Source organism: Amia ocellicauda, chromosome 18 (assembly GCF_036373705.1).
Source record: "Amia ocellicauda isolate fAmiCal2 chromosome 18, fAmiCal2.hap1, whole genome shotgun sequence".
In the NCBI taxonomy this organism is placed as follows: Eukaryota; Metazoa; Chordata; class Actinopteri; order Amiiformes; family Amiidae; genus Amia; species Amia ocellicauda.
Genome location: NC_089867.1, coordinates 18,726,421 through 18,748,573, shown reverse-complemented (window position 1 = coordinate 18,748,573; position 22,153 = coordinate 18,726,421). Strand labels below are relative to the sequence as shown.

At 39.6% G+C, this 22,153-nt stretch overlaps 1 protein-coding gene across 8 annotated transcripts in view; it reads right to left on the bottom strand.

Moving 5' to 3' along the window:
- Nucleotides 1-22,153, bottom strand: part of casz1 (castor zinc finger 1) — a 115,153-nt gene that overhangs the window by 31,491 nt on the left and 61,509 nt on the right. For 3 of the 8 annotated variants that reach the window (XM_066690414.1, XM_066690421.1, XM_066690418.1), the window contains exons 1-4: nucleotides 14,170-14,391; nucleotides 12,645-13,208; nucleotides 3,902-4,790; nucleotides 1,974-2,039 (exon numbers count right to left, since the gene is read on the bottom strand). In XM_066690414.1, the coding sequence (XP_066546511.1) occupies nucleotides 1,974-2,039; nucleotides 3,902-4,790; nucleotides 12,645-13,208; nucleotides 14,170-14,311 (1,661 nt within the window). In that variant the 5' untranslated portion in view covers nucleotides 14,312-14,391. Of the gene's footprint in view, nucleotides 1-1,973; nucleotides 2,040-3,901; nucleotides 4,791-12,644; nucleotides 13,209-14,169; nucleotides 14,392-22,153 lie in introns of those variants that run through there. The other 5 variants (XM_066690419.1, XM_066690417.1, XM_066690415.1 and 2 more) reach the window with 2 other exon arrangements.

Sequence of the window (22,153 nt, the reverse complement as noted above, 5' to 3'; positions counted from 1 at the left end):
TCCCACTGAACAAAATAGCTAAGTAAGAGATTTTTTTTTTCAGTGCAGGCTGGATTATCCCAGGGTTGCTTTTAGTGATCACTTTGCTGAGTTCATTAAGCTAATTGAACGACAAATCCACTGCATTTTAAAGGGTGGGGGTGGGGGGTGGGGCTGGGGCAGGTTGTTTGCATTAAACAGTTATGTTGGCTTCTTTCAAAAGGTTAATAGAAAAAAAAGATAATAAATAAACGAAACCCACGCCTCTTTCCTCCACATTTACAAACACACACACACACCCCCCTATACTGTATACACAACTAACTAAATAAATAAACACACACAAGGCCTCTGGTCACCTCTTTCTCTCATTCCTATGCTTTACTCTGGACAGTTTGAACGCGATACCTTGCAAAGGCTAATTGCCCGCCGCTATTCACTACCAGATTAAATATTAATAACGCAACGATATAGAGATTTGCTGTGCATCTCATATTACAACAGAGACATGCGGATCAAAGTGCCAAGAAATGGTGGGTGCATGAAAACGTTTAAGAGGGGAAAACAGCGAATAAATAGTACCAGGGTGCTCTTTAAACATCAAACTACTCTGATGCGAGAAGATAAAGTACTTTTTTCCCTTTTTTGCAAGGGAAGGTGGGTGTTGACTGGTTTACAAGGAGACCGTTTTGAAAGAGTGTGGGCTCATTAGTCTCAAAACCAGGGACAAATTTTCCCGAGTCAAGCCCCAGAAGCTCAAGGCAGCATTGCCCTTTTCTGAGGGTTTTCTTTTCTCTCGTTCTTTCCCCTTTTTTCTCTTCCCCCTCCATACGGAAATTGAAACTGTATCTCAGCTTATCTCCTGCCACCCTGTGCATCAACTGCCGAGATGTTTAGACAAATTTTATGCATTATGCAGCGCAAATATCAAAACAGTTCTTGGCAGTGCCAGTAGAAGCCTCATTAAAAATTCCTTAATTAAATCTTCTTGCAAAATGTAATCAGTCCAACGAGGCTTTCTGTGTGTGCACGAGGAAGTGTGTGTGTGTCTATCAGTTTGCTAGGCTTTGATTTGTGGCCTTCATGTTTCAGCTTGGAAACCTAATCATTAATAGCATAGGTACTTTTTCTTTTGAAAATTGTATTAGAATAAAACAAATGTACAGTATAAACAAAAAAACAAAATGAAAAATCTGGATGTATTTCAAAATGAATAGAGATTACAATACTGATGGTTGTTGATACAAATTGTACAAACAAGGGGCCTTTGACTGGATTACGCACTGAGAATATTTTGATCCAAGTGAGTAGATATGCTGTGGATCATAATGCTGTTGCAGTGTATCAGCATTAATGTGATAAATACGAATAGTGGCCCAGATCTCTGGCTTCTGACTTCCTCACCATTTATCCTGTACTATGCCACAAGCCAGTGGCTCCTTCAAGATTTCATTTTGACAAAAGCATGCACTTTCAGGTGCAGAAAAAATATATAATTAATCGTAGAAGTGTGAATGAAAGCCTTGATCATGTGAAAAGGTCTTTTAAAATGCTTATTTAAAAGGACAATCCAGTGAGATTTACTTAACTCAACAAAAGATTAAAGAAAGTGGTTCTTAATGGGGTTTCTGTGGCAATTAATATAAATTATTATTATTATTATGATTATTATTATTAATAATAATGAAAGCCTTTCATTATTCGACTGTCCAGAAGGAAGTAAGTAATTGTTTATAAGGAACACGTGAGGAGCGTTTTAGTATGTGGCTACTTCCACACTTTTCAGAATTACACTTCAGCCTCCACTATTCTGCTTTCAATTCATCTTCTTTAGTCCATAAACTCAGTTGCTTACTAATAATTTATTGACCATGCACGGAACTTCTTTTTCCCATTTATATCCAACTTTATCACTGCATAAAATATGTCTTCAATTAAAAAGAGGTTATTTTAAACTTTCCAGAACCCCTTTGCAAACCAGAAAATTTGCATACCTGGCGATATATTTCTGGTACAGGTTGACATCTTCAGTGACTGTTTTCTCGGGCGGCAGTCCATTCCTAATGCAGCGCACAAAAGAGAGAGGATTAATGTGAAACGCCTCCGTCGTTAATAAAAACAAACTGACACGATATTTACTTACAAGCAATTTCAAACTTCGGGCTATCAATATACATTTCTGAGGTGTAACAACGTTTTCATGTACAAATGAATCAAGAAGGCATAAGCGCACTTTGATGCATGGCCTCCCAACAATAAAAAGAAAAATGCGCCATAAATCATTAACGCTCTTTTGGAGAGTGCACTTATGCAAAATTAAGTATGCAAGAGGTCAAAAGCCCTCCAAAAATGCACCTTTCTCAAATTTATTTTGATGAGATCATGGTTCGCATGTGTCTGCTGCTGTGATGAGCTGCCTGCCGCACAGCGCCCTGCCCTCCCCGAGCAGCAGCACGTTTCGGCAGCTGCCTCCATGCCGTACTGCTGCTCAGGCTGGGGGAGGAATATAGGCTGGGCGATCCATTTATACTGCCTGTGGAGGCTCCAAAACCTGTCCTCTCTGTCTAGAGAGCCAGGATCCCCCAGAAGCGAGATCCTCAGCGTGAGAGAAGCGGAGGGGATCTTGGATTAAAGAGCTATTTTCTCAGAACTGAACCCTGCATGGCCTCGCCTCTTAGTCCGGGTAGACTCTGTGGCCACCCACAGGCAGTTAACACAGCGGTTACTTTTTAGCCATCAGATGGCTGCATTGAAGCATCAAGAGCCGACTCAGCGGGCTTTACCTGGTGGATAATTGACCGCAGCATCAGTTAAGTATACCGAGCTGAAATGTGATGGCCCTTAACGAAAGGCAAGGTCAATTATCAAGCACATAAAGCAAACTGCAGCACGCACTGATGCCATCAATGCTTCCAAACTCCTGTATGCTTTAAAGTGCATCTACTGTTGCAGACAATTTCAGCCTCCCACGGCTCTCGTGGAATTTAGTTATGGTTCAGAAGTAATTAAACCGAGGTTTGTTACACCTCCACTAAAAGAATAAGTTACTCGCTTTGCAAGGGCTATGCAGAACATACACTTCGAAATTATCTTCTGCAGCGCACAACCAAGGCTTTTAGCTGCTTATGATGTAGTGTATGTATAGGGCCTGATAGACATTTAATACAATTTGTATTGTAATCTCCAAACTATGACAAGTATACATAATGCACCATTTTATTTCTGTGCACGGTACAGAAATGTTTTTTGTAGAAATTGTAATAAAAGTCATTTTGAAATAAATGATTCACTGTAATTGAATAGTATGTGTAAACTGAGTAGTGAAATGAATACACATAAACATTTTAGCCAGTGTGCATTATATATCATTGCCTGAATTATAGACTACTCTCATAACATTAAAAGATAGAACTTGGTGGTAAAGTACATTGGTGATTGGTCACCAGAAAAGAAATGTCAAGCTTTCCCCACAGTTTATGCAGTGATCAAGTTAAAGACAATTAATCAGCTCATTCACACATTTAAAGAGTTCACACTTAAACTATTACGTGAAAAGCCTGTCAGCCTGAAAATATTTGGTTTCTTTCAGTATTATTTCTTCTAGCACGAGGTGACTACAGAATGCCTATATTACTTTTGTGGTGCTTACCATTCTCATAACTATCTAATTAGCTTATTTTTTTCCCAGGTACAAAACACAATGAAAAGACCATCTGGGAAATATCAACCATTTCTCAGTACTGAAAGGAGGAACCAAAAGTCCACCTCATGCTTTAGAGATTCTTCATTTCAAGCTTTGAGAAACACAAAGGGAATTAAGAAGGAACTATACCTAATAAAATATGTCAGGTACACAAATAGGCTGAGAATATGACAGCCAGTTTCACAATAAGAGATTTCACTGCTGTGAAGGTGGTCTTACTTGACAGTGGACACGGTCCCAGTTGTGATGGAGTCAGTCTTGGAGAAGCTGGACTTCATGTAGTCCGGGGAGCTGAAGCTGAGGTGAGCGGCCTGGTCTGCGGGCACGGATGTGGCCCCGGTGGCAGCGGCGGCAGCAGTGGAGGAGGCTGTCGGGGCTCCGGGGTTCCCGGGGGTCCCTGGGGCGGTCGAGACCTGGGTGGGGAGGAGGGGCGGCTCTGTCTTCACTGGCATGAGCTTCTGGATGTTGCGGATGTCGTACTTGGAGGGCCTGCCTACCTTGCCTGTCTTGAAGGCAATAGCGCCACCCATGTCGGGGCTGCCCTCCCCGGGTTTGAACAGGTGCAAGAACTTGACGTTCTCCAGGTCGTACTTGGAGGGCCGCTTGTAGGCATTGCCGTTCTGCTGCCTCAGGCTCTCTCCCGTCTTCAGCTTCTGGATGAAAAAGTCATACTTGGAGGCCCGTGAGGCCAGGCTCTGGATTTGTGAGGAGCTGGGTGGGGGCACGGGCAACGGCCCAGGCTTGGGATCCACAGCCCCTGGGAAGATCTGACCCTCAGGGTTCTGGTGACGCCCTGTAGCCTGCAGCAGGGTCCCCTTGTCCTGCGCCAGTTTGGAGTTCAAGTCCTCAGGTTTGGGGGCGTGCACAGGCCAGGGCAGGGTCTCCCCAGCCTTCAGCTTACGGATATACTCCTCATATTTGGAGAATCTCACTCGCCGTGTCACCTCCTCGCTGCTGAGGGTAGAGGAGTCTGAGGTAGCAGCTTTCAGCTTGTCAAGGCTGATCTTCTTGGCCAGTTCGTCCCTCACTTGCTGGTCGTCATAACCGAACATGCCCAGGAACTCATTCATGGTGTTGGCTGCATAGTCGCGAAGAGCAGAGGCTTCCCCTGAGAAAAAGAAAGGAAACAGCCAAGGCCAGAGTCAGTGATGGACTTTATTCTTACAAACAAACATCAGCAAACACAACCACGTAAATATAATTATGGACAGACAGATAGATATAGATAGACACATGTATTGTGTGGATATCACATCTCTCCCCCCACCCCAGTACATACCAGATCCCCTCATTGGTCAAGCCACACTGTTAAATAAATTAACATTCAATATCTAAAATGAAGCAGTCGTAAATACCTAGATATTTTTTCACCAAATGTACGTAATCCTCAGCTGCTCTTCTGCACGGCACTTTAATTTTAAGACTTCCTTTTTGTATTTTTTATAAATTAAGGAAAAAAAAGGAAAAAGAGATAATTAATGCTCAAGGAAAAAAGGCAAGTTCATCAATGTCACCAGAATCAATTTCACTAAATGTTCTTGTCGATGGCTTCTCAGTACATTAAACAAAGTTTTCATAAATGTACTGCTCTTGCAGCTCCCACAGTTAGAGATCTTATTAATATTGAACCTTGCCAGCATTCAGCAGTCAATTATGAATCCATTTTAGGGGGCTTTCCTGGCAATTCAGAAGAAAAATATAAATTATGACCAAAATTATGATGTGATCAAAACCACAGCTGCTCCTGTCTTCTTGCACTCCCCTTCGTTTATTTTTTTTTATTTTTAGCTAAGATACTTTTAGCCTCAGGGACAGAAACGGGATTTCCAAAATGAAATATTTGACATATTCAGCTGTGTTGTTCTGGCAGTACTCATTTCTTCCCTGTCTTATTTGGTAGAGACAGTTTAAAATTGGACCAGTTTTATTAAATGCTAGGTGCTTGCCCATGATCTGCAGTCAGTAACAAGCTGAAAAAAACACACCATTTGATTGAAGTCAGGTAGCTGTGAAGGATCTGTTTTCCTTCATAACATCCTAGGGCATAACATGCTAAACTTTGTAACGTGATTCTGAAGTCATCCTTTCAGGCCTTTTGAAAACAACAGCTGGGCACATGGTGGGACTTGCAAATGACAACAGCATGGCACGACCTGTTTTATCTTGAAGTTTTTCTTCTATTTTTTCCTTTCTCCATATGAGCAATTACAAACTCTCCTTTTCATATCGTTCTGGCCACGGTGCAGCACCTACTTATTTGTGCTCTAAAATTCAGCTTCTTATTTTAAGAGTCCATTAAACTCACCACCCTCCCCAAGGACATATGGAAATGGAGTAAATGTATAGTTTAATTGCATTATGTAGAGATTAATTCTGGCCCATTAACTTTCACCCAGGTCGGGGGGGGGGGGATTGTTTCAAAGGGAAACAATACCACTGTACCTTATCAAGACAACATAGCTGCAGTAGGAAAGCAAAGAAAAAACGGAACAAAAAACTAAAAAACTAAAATGAAAGTGTGGGTATCTTTATTTTTCTGATTCAGACTAATACAGGTCATTTTCTGACCATTTCTGTGACACTATGAACAAGCTAACAACTTTAACTGGATGTTACGAAAACTCAAGAGACTCTTGCCCTCTTTTTAGTTTTTATCAGAAAAGGCCCCAGCAGGAACCCCAGCTCTTTTCTCCATTTATTTGATTGCTTTTTCCTTCCTCCGCTTGCACTCTAGACTGTGCGATGTAACGCTAGCTACAGAGCTGGTAATTAATACTCAAAATTTCATCTTTGGTCTCGGATTTCTGTGTTATTGCTAAATCTGTCTCTCTCGTGCTTTTCATTTCTCCTCCCGGCCTGTAAAATAATCCTTGAATTTCCATCATGGCATCATGGTTACTCCTCTTGGTGGCACATCAATATGAAATGAGATCCGTCAGATCGAAAAGGGGCATGAAAAATTGAAAAGAAATGTATCGGCTATGTGAGAGGAAACATCCCCCCCCTTCTTGGTTAGATTGCCTTTTGGTTTGTAGTTGAACCTTCACAGTTTGCAATTACATCCAAAACCTTGGATGTCTAACACCAGGTGATCAGATCATTTAACTGATATTAACATATTAATTAAGATAATTATTTACTGCATTGCCACATTTAGACCCTTAAATAAGAAATAATACCTAGGCAGGTATTCTAAAATAATCTTTAATAAATATATTACTTATTTTCCCCCGTGTTGCTTCTTAACCTATTAAATTACAGAGCAGGACAGAGGCAATTAACACAAGAGTTTAATGTTGATACCATATAACAAATATCTTTGACCTGTTTTTATTATAATGCTTTAAAAAGAAGCTCTTGGTTCAGCTCCAGTTTTAAAATGTCCCTGATCATGCAGTTGCACACACACTGAGCCTATTTATCTTATTCTTTTACAAAGTGTAGCATCTACAAATCTCACCAGACTGAATCCAAAAGGGTTATATGTACCTATATACCAAGGCAACTATAGTAGCAGCACTTGGTACATTTGACACTTTTTACAAAACCAATCAGTCACATATGTCTTCCTTTAGGTTTCAAACATGCTTTGTTTGTTTACTAGGTTTTCCCACTTGATATCTGCTTTCAAGATACAGGAAACCTCTAACAGCATTGCCTTCTTATTTTCTTATACCGATGGTTTAAGGTACCAACTCTCTATGGTTTACTGGCTTTAGCTACATCAGCAGTTGAGTAAACATCACAGGAGAGAATGACAGGCCAGAACTGAGTTTGTAAAGACGTAGCTGAGTTTCACATTGAGTCTTGCTTGCAGTATTTCACCAACGGACATAATAACAAAAAAAAAACACCAACAACAACAACACAAAAATATATGTTATATAAAATATATACACTGTTGTTTGGAATTGAATCACAAAATATGGACTAGCAGACTGAGCTCTCCTCATGTGTATCTGCAGGAAAATAAACCACTTAATATTTTCTTATTTTTTAATATGGAAGGCTTGTATGTTTGAATATATATATATATATATATATATATATATATATATATATTATGGCTTCAACACCTTAGAGGTTCATTTTAAGTTTAGCTGTGAGGACCACCTTTTTACAGTTATAAAGGCTCTTGTCATTGCTAGTGACGCTTCATTGTACAAAAAGCATTGAGTGAGCAGATTTTATTTTCAGTAATTTGCAGGAGTATCCCATCCAGCCCTCTCTGCCCCCTTTATCATTATCAATCTCTTGATTGTTGTGAAGAATCAGATGAGATCATATCACAGAGACACCTTCCACTCATTTTGAGAACCCCTGATCTTTCTTAGTGGATCACTAGACAGCAAAGGATGCGTCATTTTTTCTTGATTTTTGTTTAATTGAGTCTGTGGTGAGACAGGTGAGTTCATAAACTTCAATAATCGCCCCAAGTTTAGACCAAGGTAAGTCAAGAAACTACAGAAAACTATAAAAAAAACAAAAATAAAACAAAACGAAACAGAACAAAAACAAAACGTTTTCCTGATATCAGGTTTCATCAGGGATTGAGTCTACCGATGTTTCAGTGCCACTATGTTCAGGAGTGCTGAATAGACTAAATCTCACCAGTAAAAAGACACTGCTCTCCGTGCCTGAGCTGGCACAAGTTTATTTCTATGCCTTATTTAAACTCATTCTTATGCAAATGCAGGGGAAATCCTTTTTTTAAATATTTTTTCACACACACACGCGCAAACACACTATCTTAAATTTCCCTTCTTGTTTACTAGAAATCCCCTTCCCATTCTTCTAAAGCCTTATCAAAGTATAGGATGTTACAATCTATGCTACATCACATTGATCTCTGTAGATGATCCATATCTAGAAGATGCACATTGTACAAAAAAATATATCTGTTTTAACCCCAAATAAGGCAGTGCTTAAAAAAAACATTCAAACTAAAACAAATACACTTACTGCATTGTGGAATTACAGATTTATATATATGTTATAGTTCCCATTGGTATTATTTTTATGTTCATTATGACATCACTTTTACAAAGGTGGCAAAGCTTTCTGCACTAGTTCGCGCATCTGAGGATGCCGGAGAATGAGCGGCTACAGGCTGTATGTAATCCAGGGGGACGCAGCAGCCGATAACCTTTTAAAACCCAGTGTAAATGTGTTTTTGCTTGAACCTTATCATAATTCCACTTAATGATGCCGCCCGCGAGTGTGTTTGTGAAGGCGCGGATCTGAAGAAATGTGTGGATTTGGGAACTGGGCTCTGTCTCTCTCTCTCTCTGTTGTCACTGGAGAGTATTAAAAGAAGTGCCCCTAATCGGAGTGCACTTCATGCTGGCAAATTCCAGAGCGCGACACACGCAGGCCTTGTCTATGTTTGAAGCAATTAGGGCACATTTTTACTTCAACAATGTGATAACAAATGGGCATTATATCTCCCTTTTCACTGACCAAACATAGACATAAAACGAGTATAAATATCGCCTATCCCACTGGAGTTTGAAAGGGAAAGGACTGGAAATATCTGCACAGCACATATGGGACTATATAAGGAGTAATTGTAGGTTTAAAAAAAATCAGACACTCATCTCACATCTCAAAGGCTAATAACTCACATATACCTCAAAATGCCACTGATTCAAGGTTATTCACAAGTACAGAATTCTTTATTTTTAAACAAACAAATAGTCTTAGTTTTACTTTTAAATAAACGCCCGGAAAGCCTGGGCTTAATTTTTATATAAACTGAGTCAGGAGCAATAAATACATGGGCATACTATGCCTAGTCAGGAAGATGCTAATGTGAAGTTAAATTTGAGCCTACTTCCTAATTTGGATGCCCGTCAGTCGTTGAAAAGGAAAGTATTCAGAGCAACTCGAAAATAAAATAAGACATCAGTGTGTGCTTTGTTTAGTAATCACAAAAACCTGCTTTTCAATCCTTTGAAAGCTCCTGAAAAATAATTACTCCAGTTGAGTTTACCAACAGTAAACAAACCACAAATACAGGGGGTTTGCAATGATGTAAAAAAAAAAAAAGAATGTCGTCTTTTGTAATACTAGTACAATTTGGCGTTTAAACCATGGTCAAATGTGTGTATTCCAATTAACTAGCTTCAGAATTCATTGTTTTCCTAGTTTTATTCTGTAATTGCCATTGTGCTGCCTAATAGAATATAATGTCTAACATCTAAATTATCGAGGAAATATTCTCCAGTTCTGCTGATATTAAATCCTTGCTGCGCTACTGTGCGAGGAGTTAAATGTTTTGAAGGTCACAGTTTCTCTCATTGATCTTGCAATGTTTGTTAATTACATTGTCACTGATGTTGTGAGAGATAATTAAGCCACTATGTTTATATGCATAATTATGTGCGCGCTGCATCAGGATTTGAAAGACAGCAACAGCAAAAAAAAAAAAATCAGACTTTTAATTGTGAGCTGTTCAGAAAACGTCGCAAAATAGACGGCCTATTTAAAAGATAGCACTGAGCAGAACTCCAAAACCTAGAGCTCTGGCTTTTGCTACCTCTTTACATTGGTAGTTTTCAGATTATTGCATTTTCTTTTTAAAGCTTGATGCAGCAGTTACCCTATCAAAGCAAAGGTGTTTCACAACACAAACATGTATTTAGAGAAATTCTATTTTAACCATGAAATAAACACTAAATGACTAATTAAAACCACAAAGCTCTTGCACTTTCCGGAAATAAAAGCAAAAAAAAAAAAAAAAAAGCTACTCTTTTCTGAGAACACTTGCTCCTGCTTCCAGAGGCTACAGATACTGCGTATTGTCGGGTGTGAATAAACCAAAAGGTTCAGAGCATATGTACATTAAGGGCATGTGCATAACAATACAAACAGATGCATCATCGAGAAAAAGCAAAAACCTCAGGCACCCCTGCTTTTTTGTTTGTTTTGTTTTTGCTTTTGATAATATTCCAGTTAAATCATGTAATTTGCTGTTGCAACTTAGTCTTATCTGCATCTATTATCACACAGTGCTCCTGCCTGTTGCATTTTGTAGCTTATTATAACCCATTCTTTCAGATAAAAGATGCAGATTGATCAAAGTTCACCAAGTGGAAACCTTAAATGCCAGTTATCCACCTGTTTTTTTCTCGAACTCTTGCTTTAGAAAATCTAGCCGGCAGTGAGCTTATCTAAAATAAATAATAATAAAAAAAAAATCATAATCTGTGCTGTATCATGTGTATCAGCTCTGGACTTACAAACTTTTTTCCCTTAATGCTTTATTGCCATGTTGATTCACTGATCATTAAAGATTAATTTTTAAGACAACTATTACAGCTTGGTCAGGGAGGTGCCAAAGGTTAGTGATGTGTGTTGGGGAACAGGGGGGGTGACATTGCCAATTAGTGATCTGATACTAAATATACGTGTATGATTCATGTATAAAACAACAAGCCCACTGATTTTTAAACTGTTAGTAGCTCATTCCATAAAGATGAACTATTGTAGCTTGTACCTGTTATTTGATTTCACTTGGTTAGTGAGAGAAAGCTGAGCTGTTGTGGGCGATGGGCTTGTTTCCACTCCAGAGAAATCCTGTTCTCGAGTGTAGGTTAGTTTCCAACCCTGGCTCTGCAGGTTATGCAGGCAGCTTCAAAGAGTGGCTAACACATTCCCTTTCCCATCCACACTCATCTAGGCTGATTAAGCCAATAAATGGTTCATGTCAGTAATTGAGATGTTGTTTGGATGGAGAATCTGAAACGCTGGGACCATGGTTGAAAACATGTGTCTTAGGCCTTGAAGAAGGGCAATTGTGCCCTCTCCAAATCATTAATCTTCCAGAGACAAGTCTGCATTCACACTGGGCCTTTGACAGCAGAAATTAGAAATTTTACTCCTAATGATTCCAGAAAGGAAGTTCCATTCCGGTGTGAACATGCAATGCAATTTAATCTGTAGTCTTACATTAAATGTTCTTTATTCTCAAAAATATGTATGCAGACCGGACTGGTGACATTTGTAATGCAGTTAAACCTAAATATAAAATCACTGAAAGGGTGCAATCAGAGTATTGTTTGATTCTCCAAGCACATGGGTTTGTTGGGAATTACAATGCAGGCATCAAATCATATTTTCTAAGAGATTTTGTTGACAGTGTGTAAGTGCTGCTGCAGCAGACTGCATTCTGGACACCTGTAATTGTGTTTGTGTGTGTGTGTGCGAGTGTGTGTGTGTGTTTCAATTATTATTACACTTGCTTAGGTGTTTCAGAATTTCTGAGGAAATGAGATTAAGTCACACATGTAAAAATAAAAAAATGAAAATGTGTTTGTGGAGGAAAACTGCAGAACACAGAGGGGAAGTTGCAGCTCTCACCATTTCACAACCAGGCAAGTTTTGCGTCACTTCAAAGTAGTAGAGCAAATGGCAAGGGGGAAATTGAAAACATTAAACCTAATTATATTATGGTGCTAAATGCCATGCTTAAAACAGCTTTGCATAGGTCTGTAAGTTTACTATATATCCTGCTCCTCATTTTTCACATCTTCGGATACGTTCTCTCACTAAACTGATCCAGTCTTTTTCCTGTTTCCATTGTCCTCAGGCTTTCATAAGAACTAGAACACAAGAAAGTGTACATACACGAGAGGAGACCATTTGACCCATCATCCTCTTCTGAACAGGCAACTTTACAATCCAAGAATCACATCCCATCTGATCCCAAGGAGACAACTTCCACTGGATTCTGGCTCTGGAAGACTAGTGGCAGGGAGTCTTTGTATTCACAAAAAATTGCCTTTCAGAGGATAAAAAAGCCACCACTTGGGCTATGGCCTTCATCAAATGTATGAGTCAGGATGTAAAGGAAACCAAGACAGAACTCAACAAGTTGGCCACACAAAGATGTCTTTCACACAAAGATGTCTTTCACACACAGGCTGACAGGAGGTAGGACAAATGGAAAATGGTTGATTACCTGGAGAGGAGAAGGAGGGCTGTCTGGCAGGGGCCTCGCTGGCGGGGTTGAAGGTGTCATCCTTACGTGGGGTGTCCTCTGAGTCCCTGTCGCCGTGGTAACTGCTGTCGCGAGAGACGGGCAGCGTGTAGGGGTTGTCCGCACTGTCCTCCTCCTCGCTGCAGCCTGTGGGCTGGACCATGTACACTCCTTCGGGGGGGCCATCCTCTGAGGCATCAGGCCGCAGCCCGTCAACACCGCGGTCCAGGGGCGGCTCATCGGAATATTCCCCGTTTACCCATTTTTCGATGGCTTCCCGCCTCCTCTGGTCCTCCTCGAAACTTGGGCCAATGCTCAGTCCTTCTGGGAAGTCTACATCAGCCCTGTCAGGTTCCTCGTGGTATAAGCTCTCCCTCTCACTGCTGTCCTGCAGGCTCAGGTCCCCCTCGGCATGCTGGGAGCTGCAGTCGTACACCACCTGCCGGCTCAGTTTGGCACAGATAGCGTTCAGCTTTAGGCCACCTTTCCTTTTGGCGGCCATCTTGGATTTTCCTGAGGTCTTTTCAGTGCATAAAGTTCTTTCAGCTGTTGAGGGTCACACAAAAAGAAAAAAAGAGAAAATTAAGACTCATCTGAATTTTTCAAATAAGATGACAAATTAACTCCTAGAGTAATTGCTTTAATAGGACTCAAATGAAATGAATAATTTATAATAGTCCGTATTCGCCAAAGCTTTAAAAGGTTTAGCATTGCCTCCACTAAATTTACATGCATTTATAATAAGTATATAAGTACATCACACTTGATACATACTGCATACATACACACTTATTAAATTACATTTAATATGGAGTTCTGGACCTGATTTTACCTTGTGTAACACATACTTGGAAACGTCATAAACATAATTACTGTCTTTCTCTATCTCAACATGGAGGGTTTCTTTATTAGAAATGTCAAGCCCAACATCACAACCTAATACTCTGGACAGGTAAAGTCTGGTGAAGGTAAGGTGAGTGTGTATGTGTGTGTGTGTGCATGAGTGCGTGTGCACGTAGGTGTGTGTGCCTGTTCCATTAGCTCAGTGTTACAAACAGAATGTCACTGGAAATCTCGAAATGCGTCACCGTTCTACCTGGCCAGAAATTACCTTTCACCAACTTAGTTTTTAGTCATTAGTGAAACATTCACTCTCACTAACAGAGATCTGATCAACGAGAGGCCGATTTAAGCTGAGAAACATATTGCTTTCCTAATGGTCTCACCTCACATTTAGCACCATTTACAAATACATCCTAGTTAGGCTTGCTAAAGTGACACTGAACTAGTACAAGAAATCAAAGGCATTAGTTCTTAGTTACTCTATTTCACAGTAGCAAAGTCTTGTTCCAATCACTGCAAAACTGTTCTAGGAGAATCAAGCAGAAAACCACATTTTAGATATAAATCAGACCCCCTACGATGCTCCCAGCAGTCATTCCGACGTGATATAATCCTTTACATGACAGCAGAATAGAAACACAGTGAAATTTTATATTCTCTTTACCGAGAGAGGCTGAAATCCTGCCAATAAGGTGGCTGCTTAGTTTTAACTCTGACAGCTTGAAATGGAACTTCTGTCGATTGTCAGACTCCATCCCGCAGCCCTCCAGCTTCCCACTGTTCTGATGGCAAGAGCCTTTCAGCATTGTACCTTTTCTCCGGTCTAGATGGGTTGACAATGCCCATACTGTATCACACAGCTACTGCCTTCCTGCTCTCTAGATTTAAGCTTCAATAAATAAACTCACTCCCTCTCTCTCTCTCTCACACACTCACTCTCTCGCTCTCTCTACACCCTGAGACAACTTTCACTTTCAGCTTCTCTCTCTTTCACTCTACCTGAAGATTGTGGGGATTTGCTGAAAGGGTAAATAAAGCTATTTCTATATGTTTCAGAAATGTTCAGAAATGCACTTTTATTTATAGTTGTGCAAGAGCAGTGAACCACACAAGAAACATGGTGCAGCCCTACACACACACTTCATCTATAAATATTTACAAAAACTATGAACGTCAGAAATTCTGAAGTGTACAGTCTCTCGCTCTCTCTCTCTCTCGCTCGCTCTCTCACACACACACACACACACACACACACACACATTCTCTAACTCTTTTCACCAAAGGTGGTCTTCATATATTATCTCATGGCTACATAATATATTATGTCTGCAGTAACAGTCTCAGTTCTATTTTCATTATTCCACAGTCTGCTCATGTCAAAGAGAGGAGGAATCATCTCGAATGGTCAGAATGAGGGTAAATGAAACAGCAGAACAGCCTGCAGACCCTCTATGGAAAGCGTGCCTATCTTGAAGGTTCAAAAGGTGTCAAGGACGCTGTGGCAATGCAGGGGCTGTTGATTCACTGTGATCTTCCAGTAATGGCTTGATGTGGTTCCACTCAATAAGCTGCTTATGACTGGACAAGTGTGCAAGACACACATTGCTTAGCTGTTATGGCGTCATGTTGAGAAGTACCGTCTTTAATAACAAAATAAGTCTCCTTGAAAGATATGGCCGGCACCATGAATAACAAACTTCAGGATCCTGCCTATTTTTAAAAGAGTGATTTCTGTTTCCTCTGCCTGACTCATCTGCTCTGGGATCAATGTTCATCACACAGGCAGGGTATGATTTCTTATCAAATGTGCAATTATTTTCAGCTCTGCCCTCTTTGCATTCAATGATCCATCACGTTTGCTCCTTTGTACACTGGGCAAAATCCAGTTAAAAAACCCTGAGCCCCCATTCTTCCTGCTTTCCAACACGAAGTCGGTATTATGAGGAAGGAAGAAAAGACAGGAAGCACAAATAAAACAGGGTCGGACTCATACACTAGAAGAATAGGACCTGTGACCCATTATACTGCTCACGAGCGAACAGCAGGCCGCGCAGAAAAGGAATCAGAGCCATGACACCAGCACGGCACACTCTTTTCTAACATTTCCATACATGCGCAGTAAGACCACACTAGAGTCCTTCATGCAAAGGCAGTCTCTACTTCTCATTGCCAGTTAAAGTGCATGTTTTCCGCCTGTCGGGGTATTTACATAAACGACATAACGACATGTATCTCCAAGAAGCAGACCCTGATGACAGATGTGAAATGTTATTCCCCTCTTGGTCCTGCTTTGGTTTGAGTTTGGAGTATCAACCATCAGCGGCTGCCAGTACATTCTACAGCAACCTGCAAATACTTGAGCCCCCATAATGGCAGCCTTCTTGGGCAATTGGTTCAGATAGTTTTTTCTACATATATATATTTTATGTTACATTATTTATTTCATTCTCCTCGTCATTTTGTATCTGATCCAGTTGTCTCTTGATTAACATGTGCATAGCCCCGCCAGGTCTGAATAGATTTTCCAGCCTGAAATCAAGCTGGTTCGAAGTCCAGATCTTTATCGTGCTGTAAATAACTCACAACAAGCCAAAGCCTGGAAGTTCAAGAGCCAAATATATCATATTAATCCCTTGGAATTTTTTCTGAGGTTTAAATGTAGCCACCGGGGCTATTTTTACGCAGCAGCATTATAAAGTTCCTACTGTAAAGCAGGTCTGCAACACAATGTGCCATTTTAGATTTTTATTTTTTTTGGTGTATTTGTATAAATAAAGTCACCTGGCAAAAAATGTGATATGTGGGTCTGCAAATTTGTGTGAAAACTTTCCTTAACAATTATATCACTTTAAAATAATCATGCCAATTATAATTCACAGTAGTTAATCAGTTAACACTTAGAGTCCAGTAAGCTACCTTCTTTAATATATTTGTTTGATTGTTTTATAAACTTAACTCATTTTGTTTGCACACAAACTAAGTACGTTTAACTCAACCTGTCCACGTATAATTCATCTACATATAAACTAACCGTGGTGTTAATATACATATAAAACCACAAAAGACATACAACGAGAGTCCTTTCAGATATCATAGATTATTTTTCGTATTATTATTATTTTCTCATTGGCTGATTTCCTTTGTAAACCTGTTGAAGAAGCTGCTCACATAGGGAATCAAAACTCATCCGAATTTTTAGATCAGCTTTTCAATTCACGTCGTTTCTTAACACATGCTTTCTCAGTTACTGTATTTACATCTACAACTTCCTTTCGAAACAATGACTTTAGGAATTATGTCCAGTCTAGAGACGGCAATATATAAACAGCGCATAACTGCATTTTTGTGTTAGACAATCACAAGCTGGGGTTAAAAGGTCAGTGTCTAGAGGACAGCAATTTGGAAAAAATCAGCTGGAAAAACTATTAGGAAGTGGAAGACATAAATTTTAAAGTATTTTTTCAGAACACCTCCGAAGGAAGATTGAGGTCATTTGGGTGTAACAGTAAAGGTCATTTTTGTGTTTACTGCGCTCAGTATTTCATGCTTTAACTACTGATTTCCTTTGCATGGCAATCTTGCTTTCCTTGTAGGAAATGACCCCTAAGACGCTATTTCTTTCCATTACTGACTATTTATGTGCATTTTCACAAACAAGCACGTGGACGAGCTACTGCCACAGTGCCACAAATCTTCGGCAAGGGGGGAAAATGGATTTGGTGAAACCTTGTGAAAATGACCCTCTTTGGACTCAACAAGCTTGATACAAGTAAAATAGAATAATAATATTGAACAACAGAGGTGGAAGAAAACTTGTTTCAAAGGGACATTGCCTATCAGCAGAGCTCCATGTTTGAAGGTAGCTCTCTTCCTTCTACAATATTAACAAGTGACAGGGATTCGGCAGTGCACTGTTTTGAACATGACTGTAATCCAAAATGATTATTTTGGTTCGAAGCTGCACAGCACTATAACTTTACGAGGCTGAATATGAACAGTGGCCGGGATTACTCTGTTCACTTAAGAGCATACAATGGGAATTGCTATGGTTACACCCTGGTGTTTACCTCACTTGTTTGTGTGCACAATAATAGACAATACAGTCAACTCTTTAGGGACACACATGAAAGAACAACCTTTGGAATACCTAGGGAGAATCCCCCCCACCCCTCGTCTCTCTCTCACTCTTGCCACAATAATAATAAAGACAAATTAAGCAGTCAAATCAAATCCACATTGCTGACTTTAAAAGTACATTAACCAAATCTGTCCATGATGCAACACTGTTTACATACCACAAAAGCGGTTTAAAGTGTAGAACCCCCTACACAACACCAACAACAAACAAGACAAAAAACTGCCTCACACAAACCCACAGCTAAAATGGTGATTTAATGATTTCTTCTCCAGTGGTGGGGAGGTTAAAAAACAGCAGAATAGAGAGATTGAATTAAACATTGCCTTTTTGTGCAAGTGGCATTTTCTGTTATGCTGATAAGATTCTACAGGAAACTGCTGATATTTTCATCATGGGCTTATAAGGCAAAAACCTTGATAAAAGTGAAGAAACTATTTTTAAAACATTAAGTGCCGCTATGCTTATTTTTTTTACAGCAGTAAGACTGTACTGAGATTATTTTAGGTACAGTATTTCAGTAACCATACCCTCTGCCCACATTATTAATAATGTGGGGAGTGGGTAAGGTTACAACTGGATGCTGTACAATATTATTTGATCACCATCTTTTGAAAATTAACCAGAGACCCCCCCGCCCCACACACACACACACACACAAATATAAATAAGGAATGTAAACTTTGTATCAGACACATACAAAAAAAGATATTAGCAAGAAACATCAAACTTATTAAAAGACATATTAAAAGGGACTCAGTACAATTAATAAATTAGCCCACAGTAGTCTTCATTTTATGGCACAGAGTATCTTTTGTAAGATGATGTGTTCAGTCAGCAGTTAGACCAGAGTACAGCCCCACACTGCAGCACACTTTCAAATGTATTATCAGACCAAAACCATCAGAATCTGAGATGGGTTTATTTCCTTCTCCCCGACAGCCAGTGTTACTTTACACTGTGTCCCTCTTATTGTATTCTAAATTTCTGTTTGTGTGCCTGAGTGATCTCTTGCCCAATCAAGTGGTCTTTTAAATCCCAATAACACTGTTGGAAGTCCATTATATCTATGGACGTGCGCTGACTTTAATTATATTATGAGCGGGGCCTGCAGTGACGAGGTGCTTCACTAACGAGTGTTTGGATTGGTGTGATCTGGCGGTGACCCTTCTCTGACTGGAAGGAAAGGAGAATCTAAATGACTGCAGTTGCACTGTTAACAGGTAGCAAACAAACCTCCTCAGGTTTTCTGTGGCAGCCTGACAGGTTTTTTAGTTTTTCCAGAAAAGCAGAAAGCTGGACCTTCGAGGGACCCTCTCAAAAAACATAACTGCGAGGGAGAGAAACCCACGAGGGAGAAAGAGAAAGAAAGAACAGCTCTGAATCTTGCCTGGTCCACTTTCCCTGCTGCCAGACACATTTTACTGATAAGTGTAAAGCTGGAGCAGGGGCAGCGCTGGCCCTTGAAACACAGACTGAGGAGAAATTATGCAGGGCTTCATTGCATCTTGAGTGACACGAGAACAAAAATAAATAAATAACTTGAGTTAATTAATATGAAACACGTCTGGGAAAAGTCTGAACAGCTCTACATTTTTTTATTTTTTTATTATTATTTAATGTACCTCCTGTCAAAGTTTTTTCTTTCCTTTTCTTTTTTCCTCTCTCTCTCTCTCGTCTGAAAGCAGACCAGTAAGAGATTATAAACCTTTAACAGGTCCCAGATTAATTGTCACGGCCTGTGCTCAGAGTCCGCTCCCTGACGTGTGCCACAAGCGAAGCCTTTGTGCTTCTTCTTTCCCAGAGAGCTTTGGGTCAAACCCCCCTTTGTGCCCCCCCCCCTTTAAGTTTCTTTTTAATATTTTTCTAATTTACAGCCATCAGGAAGACAACGGTTTCCCTCTCTCCTCCTTGGGCTGCATTTCGACCCCGAGTAGCACAGCGGAAAGAGGGTGACGGACAAAAACGCTGCCTAACCAGACCCTTGCATGTGGCCTCTTTTTTCATTTTCATTACACAAGAATAACAATAAGCAGGTCTGTGACCCTGTCGTGAGATTTGCAGTATTTTTTAAACAGTCTATGCTGATGCTAAAATTTCCATTTTCCGCATGCATATTTAATTGAGATTTGTCCCAGTGGTGCGGAAATGATTTGTTTTTTGCTCTCTGTTCACTTGACTCCTCTTCAGTGTCGCTAACCCTGATTAAGACGTTCGCGTTAATTTCCCAGCGCACACCTTTTTTCCCCCTCTTTTTTTTGTGCATTAATGGTTCTGATCGTCTAATTAAAACTTCTCGGCTTCACTGCTGATCACCGCTCGTTGCGCATCTGACCTGAAGTTTTAATTGCCGCGTCAGAAGCGATAATAATAATTTCTGGCTTCTGATAATTAAAAACAATGCCATTTCCAACTACATTAAAAAAAGGAGACATCATAGAAAAAAGTTTATGGTCGGAATATGGGAAATAACTGTCTAAGAGAGGCAACAGAGATGGCTAGATTGCAGGGGGATGGAGCTCTCTCAAGCATCACCTCTCTGTCTGGTAGCGGAGGAGCGGTGGAAGGGGTTTGCTGGACTCAGTGTTATTAAACCAAGCCACCAGAATGTGTCAATTACAAAACTCCTAAAAGCTGCACTTGCAGGGTAGGCTTAAATGCTTAAATGATAAATGGTTGTCTCTTTTGTCAAACTATTAGAAAGAAAACTATAAAACCTGATATCACCCTTGAATCAGGTTTAATTTTCAGGAGGGCCCACATTGTACAAGTCTTAGCTTAGTCAATTGCTATAAATAATTTGCTTCATACACCAGTATTTCAGAAGACTCCTAATATAATCTCAAGAAAATAAAAAGGAAGCTGGCATCAACTTGCACCTATCAAAGTATATTGATTATTTATGGCTTAACTGTAGGGGGCAGAGTTCAAGACCAGTAGATGAAAGTCCATTTTATGGGGTGTTCCTCTCACCCACAGTCTTCAAGCTACTTCATCATTACAGTTTATCAACTGTTGGAAACTGACTCAAATGATTTTGTATTTCTAATATATCAGTCATATAATTGAATTGGATCTCCACTAAAACAACAACAATAATTTCCCAAAAATATGATTAGAATGTAAAAATAAAAACAAAAATGTGCTTATTTAAATGATAAAACATTTTGCTTGGCGTTTCAGATTTTACTCTGGGAAACCATCTTTCGTCCATTAGAACACATCTCGGCGAAAAATAACTGGAAAAAACACAACACTAAACAATCAAACCTAAAAATGGCATCTAAAAACAAAAATAAAAATAAAATGTGTTCTTATAATATTAAAAAACAGAAACAAGCACACACGCACGCACACACACACACTCAAATCCATTTTATTATTAATACATCAGCTGTATGTCATCTTGCTTGCTTTTTTATCAATAAAGCACTTATTGCTTTTAGTCTAGAATGTGACCTTGCGCGCGGCGTGCTGTCTTTGGGATGACCTCGTGGAACCCAGGCTGACTTTCTACAGCAATAGCCTCCGGCAGTTATCAGCGCCCAGAGCGGCTTTAGCCTCAGTGCTGTCCTCCAGCCACACAACGGCAGGAACAATCCGAACAACATCCAAGAGAACAACACAAAAGAAAGGAAAAATGCTGTAGAAAGAGAGACCGATAAAGCTTGAATATTTTTTTGAAGTGCCACAGAAAAAGAAAACAAGCTCACTGGAGTGCCTGACAAGAGTGTGCTTTAAAGTGAAATACATGCCTCTAATCACAACCTCAATGCTTCTGGGTTTCACAGACAGAATAGAACAGACCTCTTCACACTTAAAGAGACTTCTCTGTTACATATTCAGTGATGTATATATGTGTATATATCTACATGTTGTGTATATATATATATATATATATATACACAGCTCTGGAAAAAATTAAGAGACCACTGCACATTTTTCTTAAATCAGCATCTCTACATGTATGGCAGCCATTCCATTCCATTCATAATTTTATTTGGAATTTGGGAGAAATGTTGTCAGTAGTTTATTTAATAAAACAAAAATGTTCATTTTACCCAAAGACATACCTATAAATAGTAAAACCAAAGAAACTGATACTTTTGCAGTGGTCTCTTATTTTTTTCCAGAGCTGTGTATACACACATAAACACAGACACATACATGACAAGTTTTTATGAAAAGCTTAAACTCCCCCAAAAATGTAGACAGATTGATAGACTATCTTAGATAAATATAATGTAGGTAGATATTTTTAATGTTTAATCAGATATTTGATTTTCCTGACCTAACTTGAATTCCTTTACAAATGGAAAAAATACAGCTTACTGACAGCTTGCTACTGAAGAATGTGTATTTAAAGTCAAGCTTGTTCAGCTGGAATAGTACTTCAGATTTTGGGTTTTTCTTTCTTCCCGCCTCCCTCCTGTATTTTAAAAAGTGCCCTTACAAATGATTAGTCACAGCCCTTTCCAAGAACACCCAAGAGCAGGGACAGTGGGTAAAAATT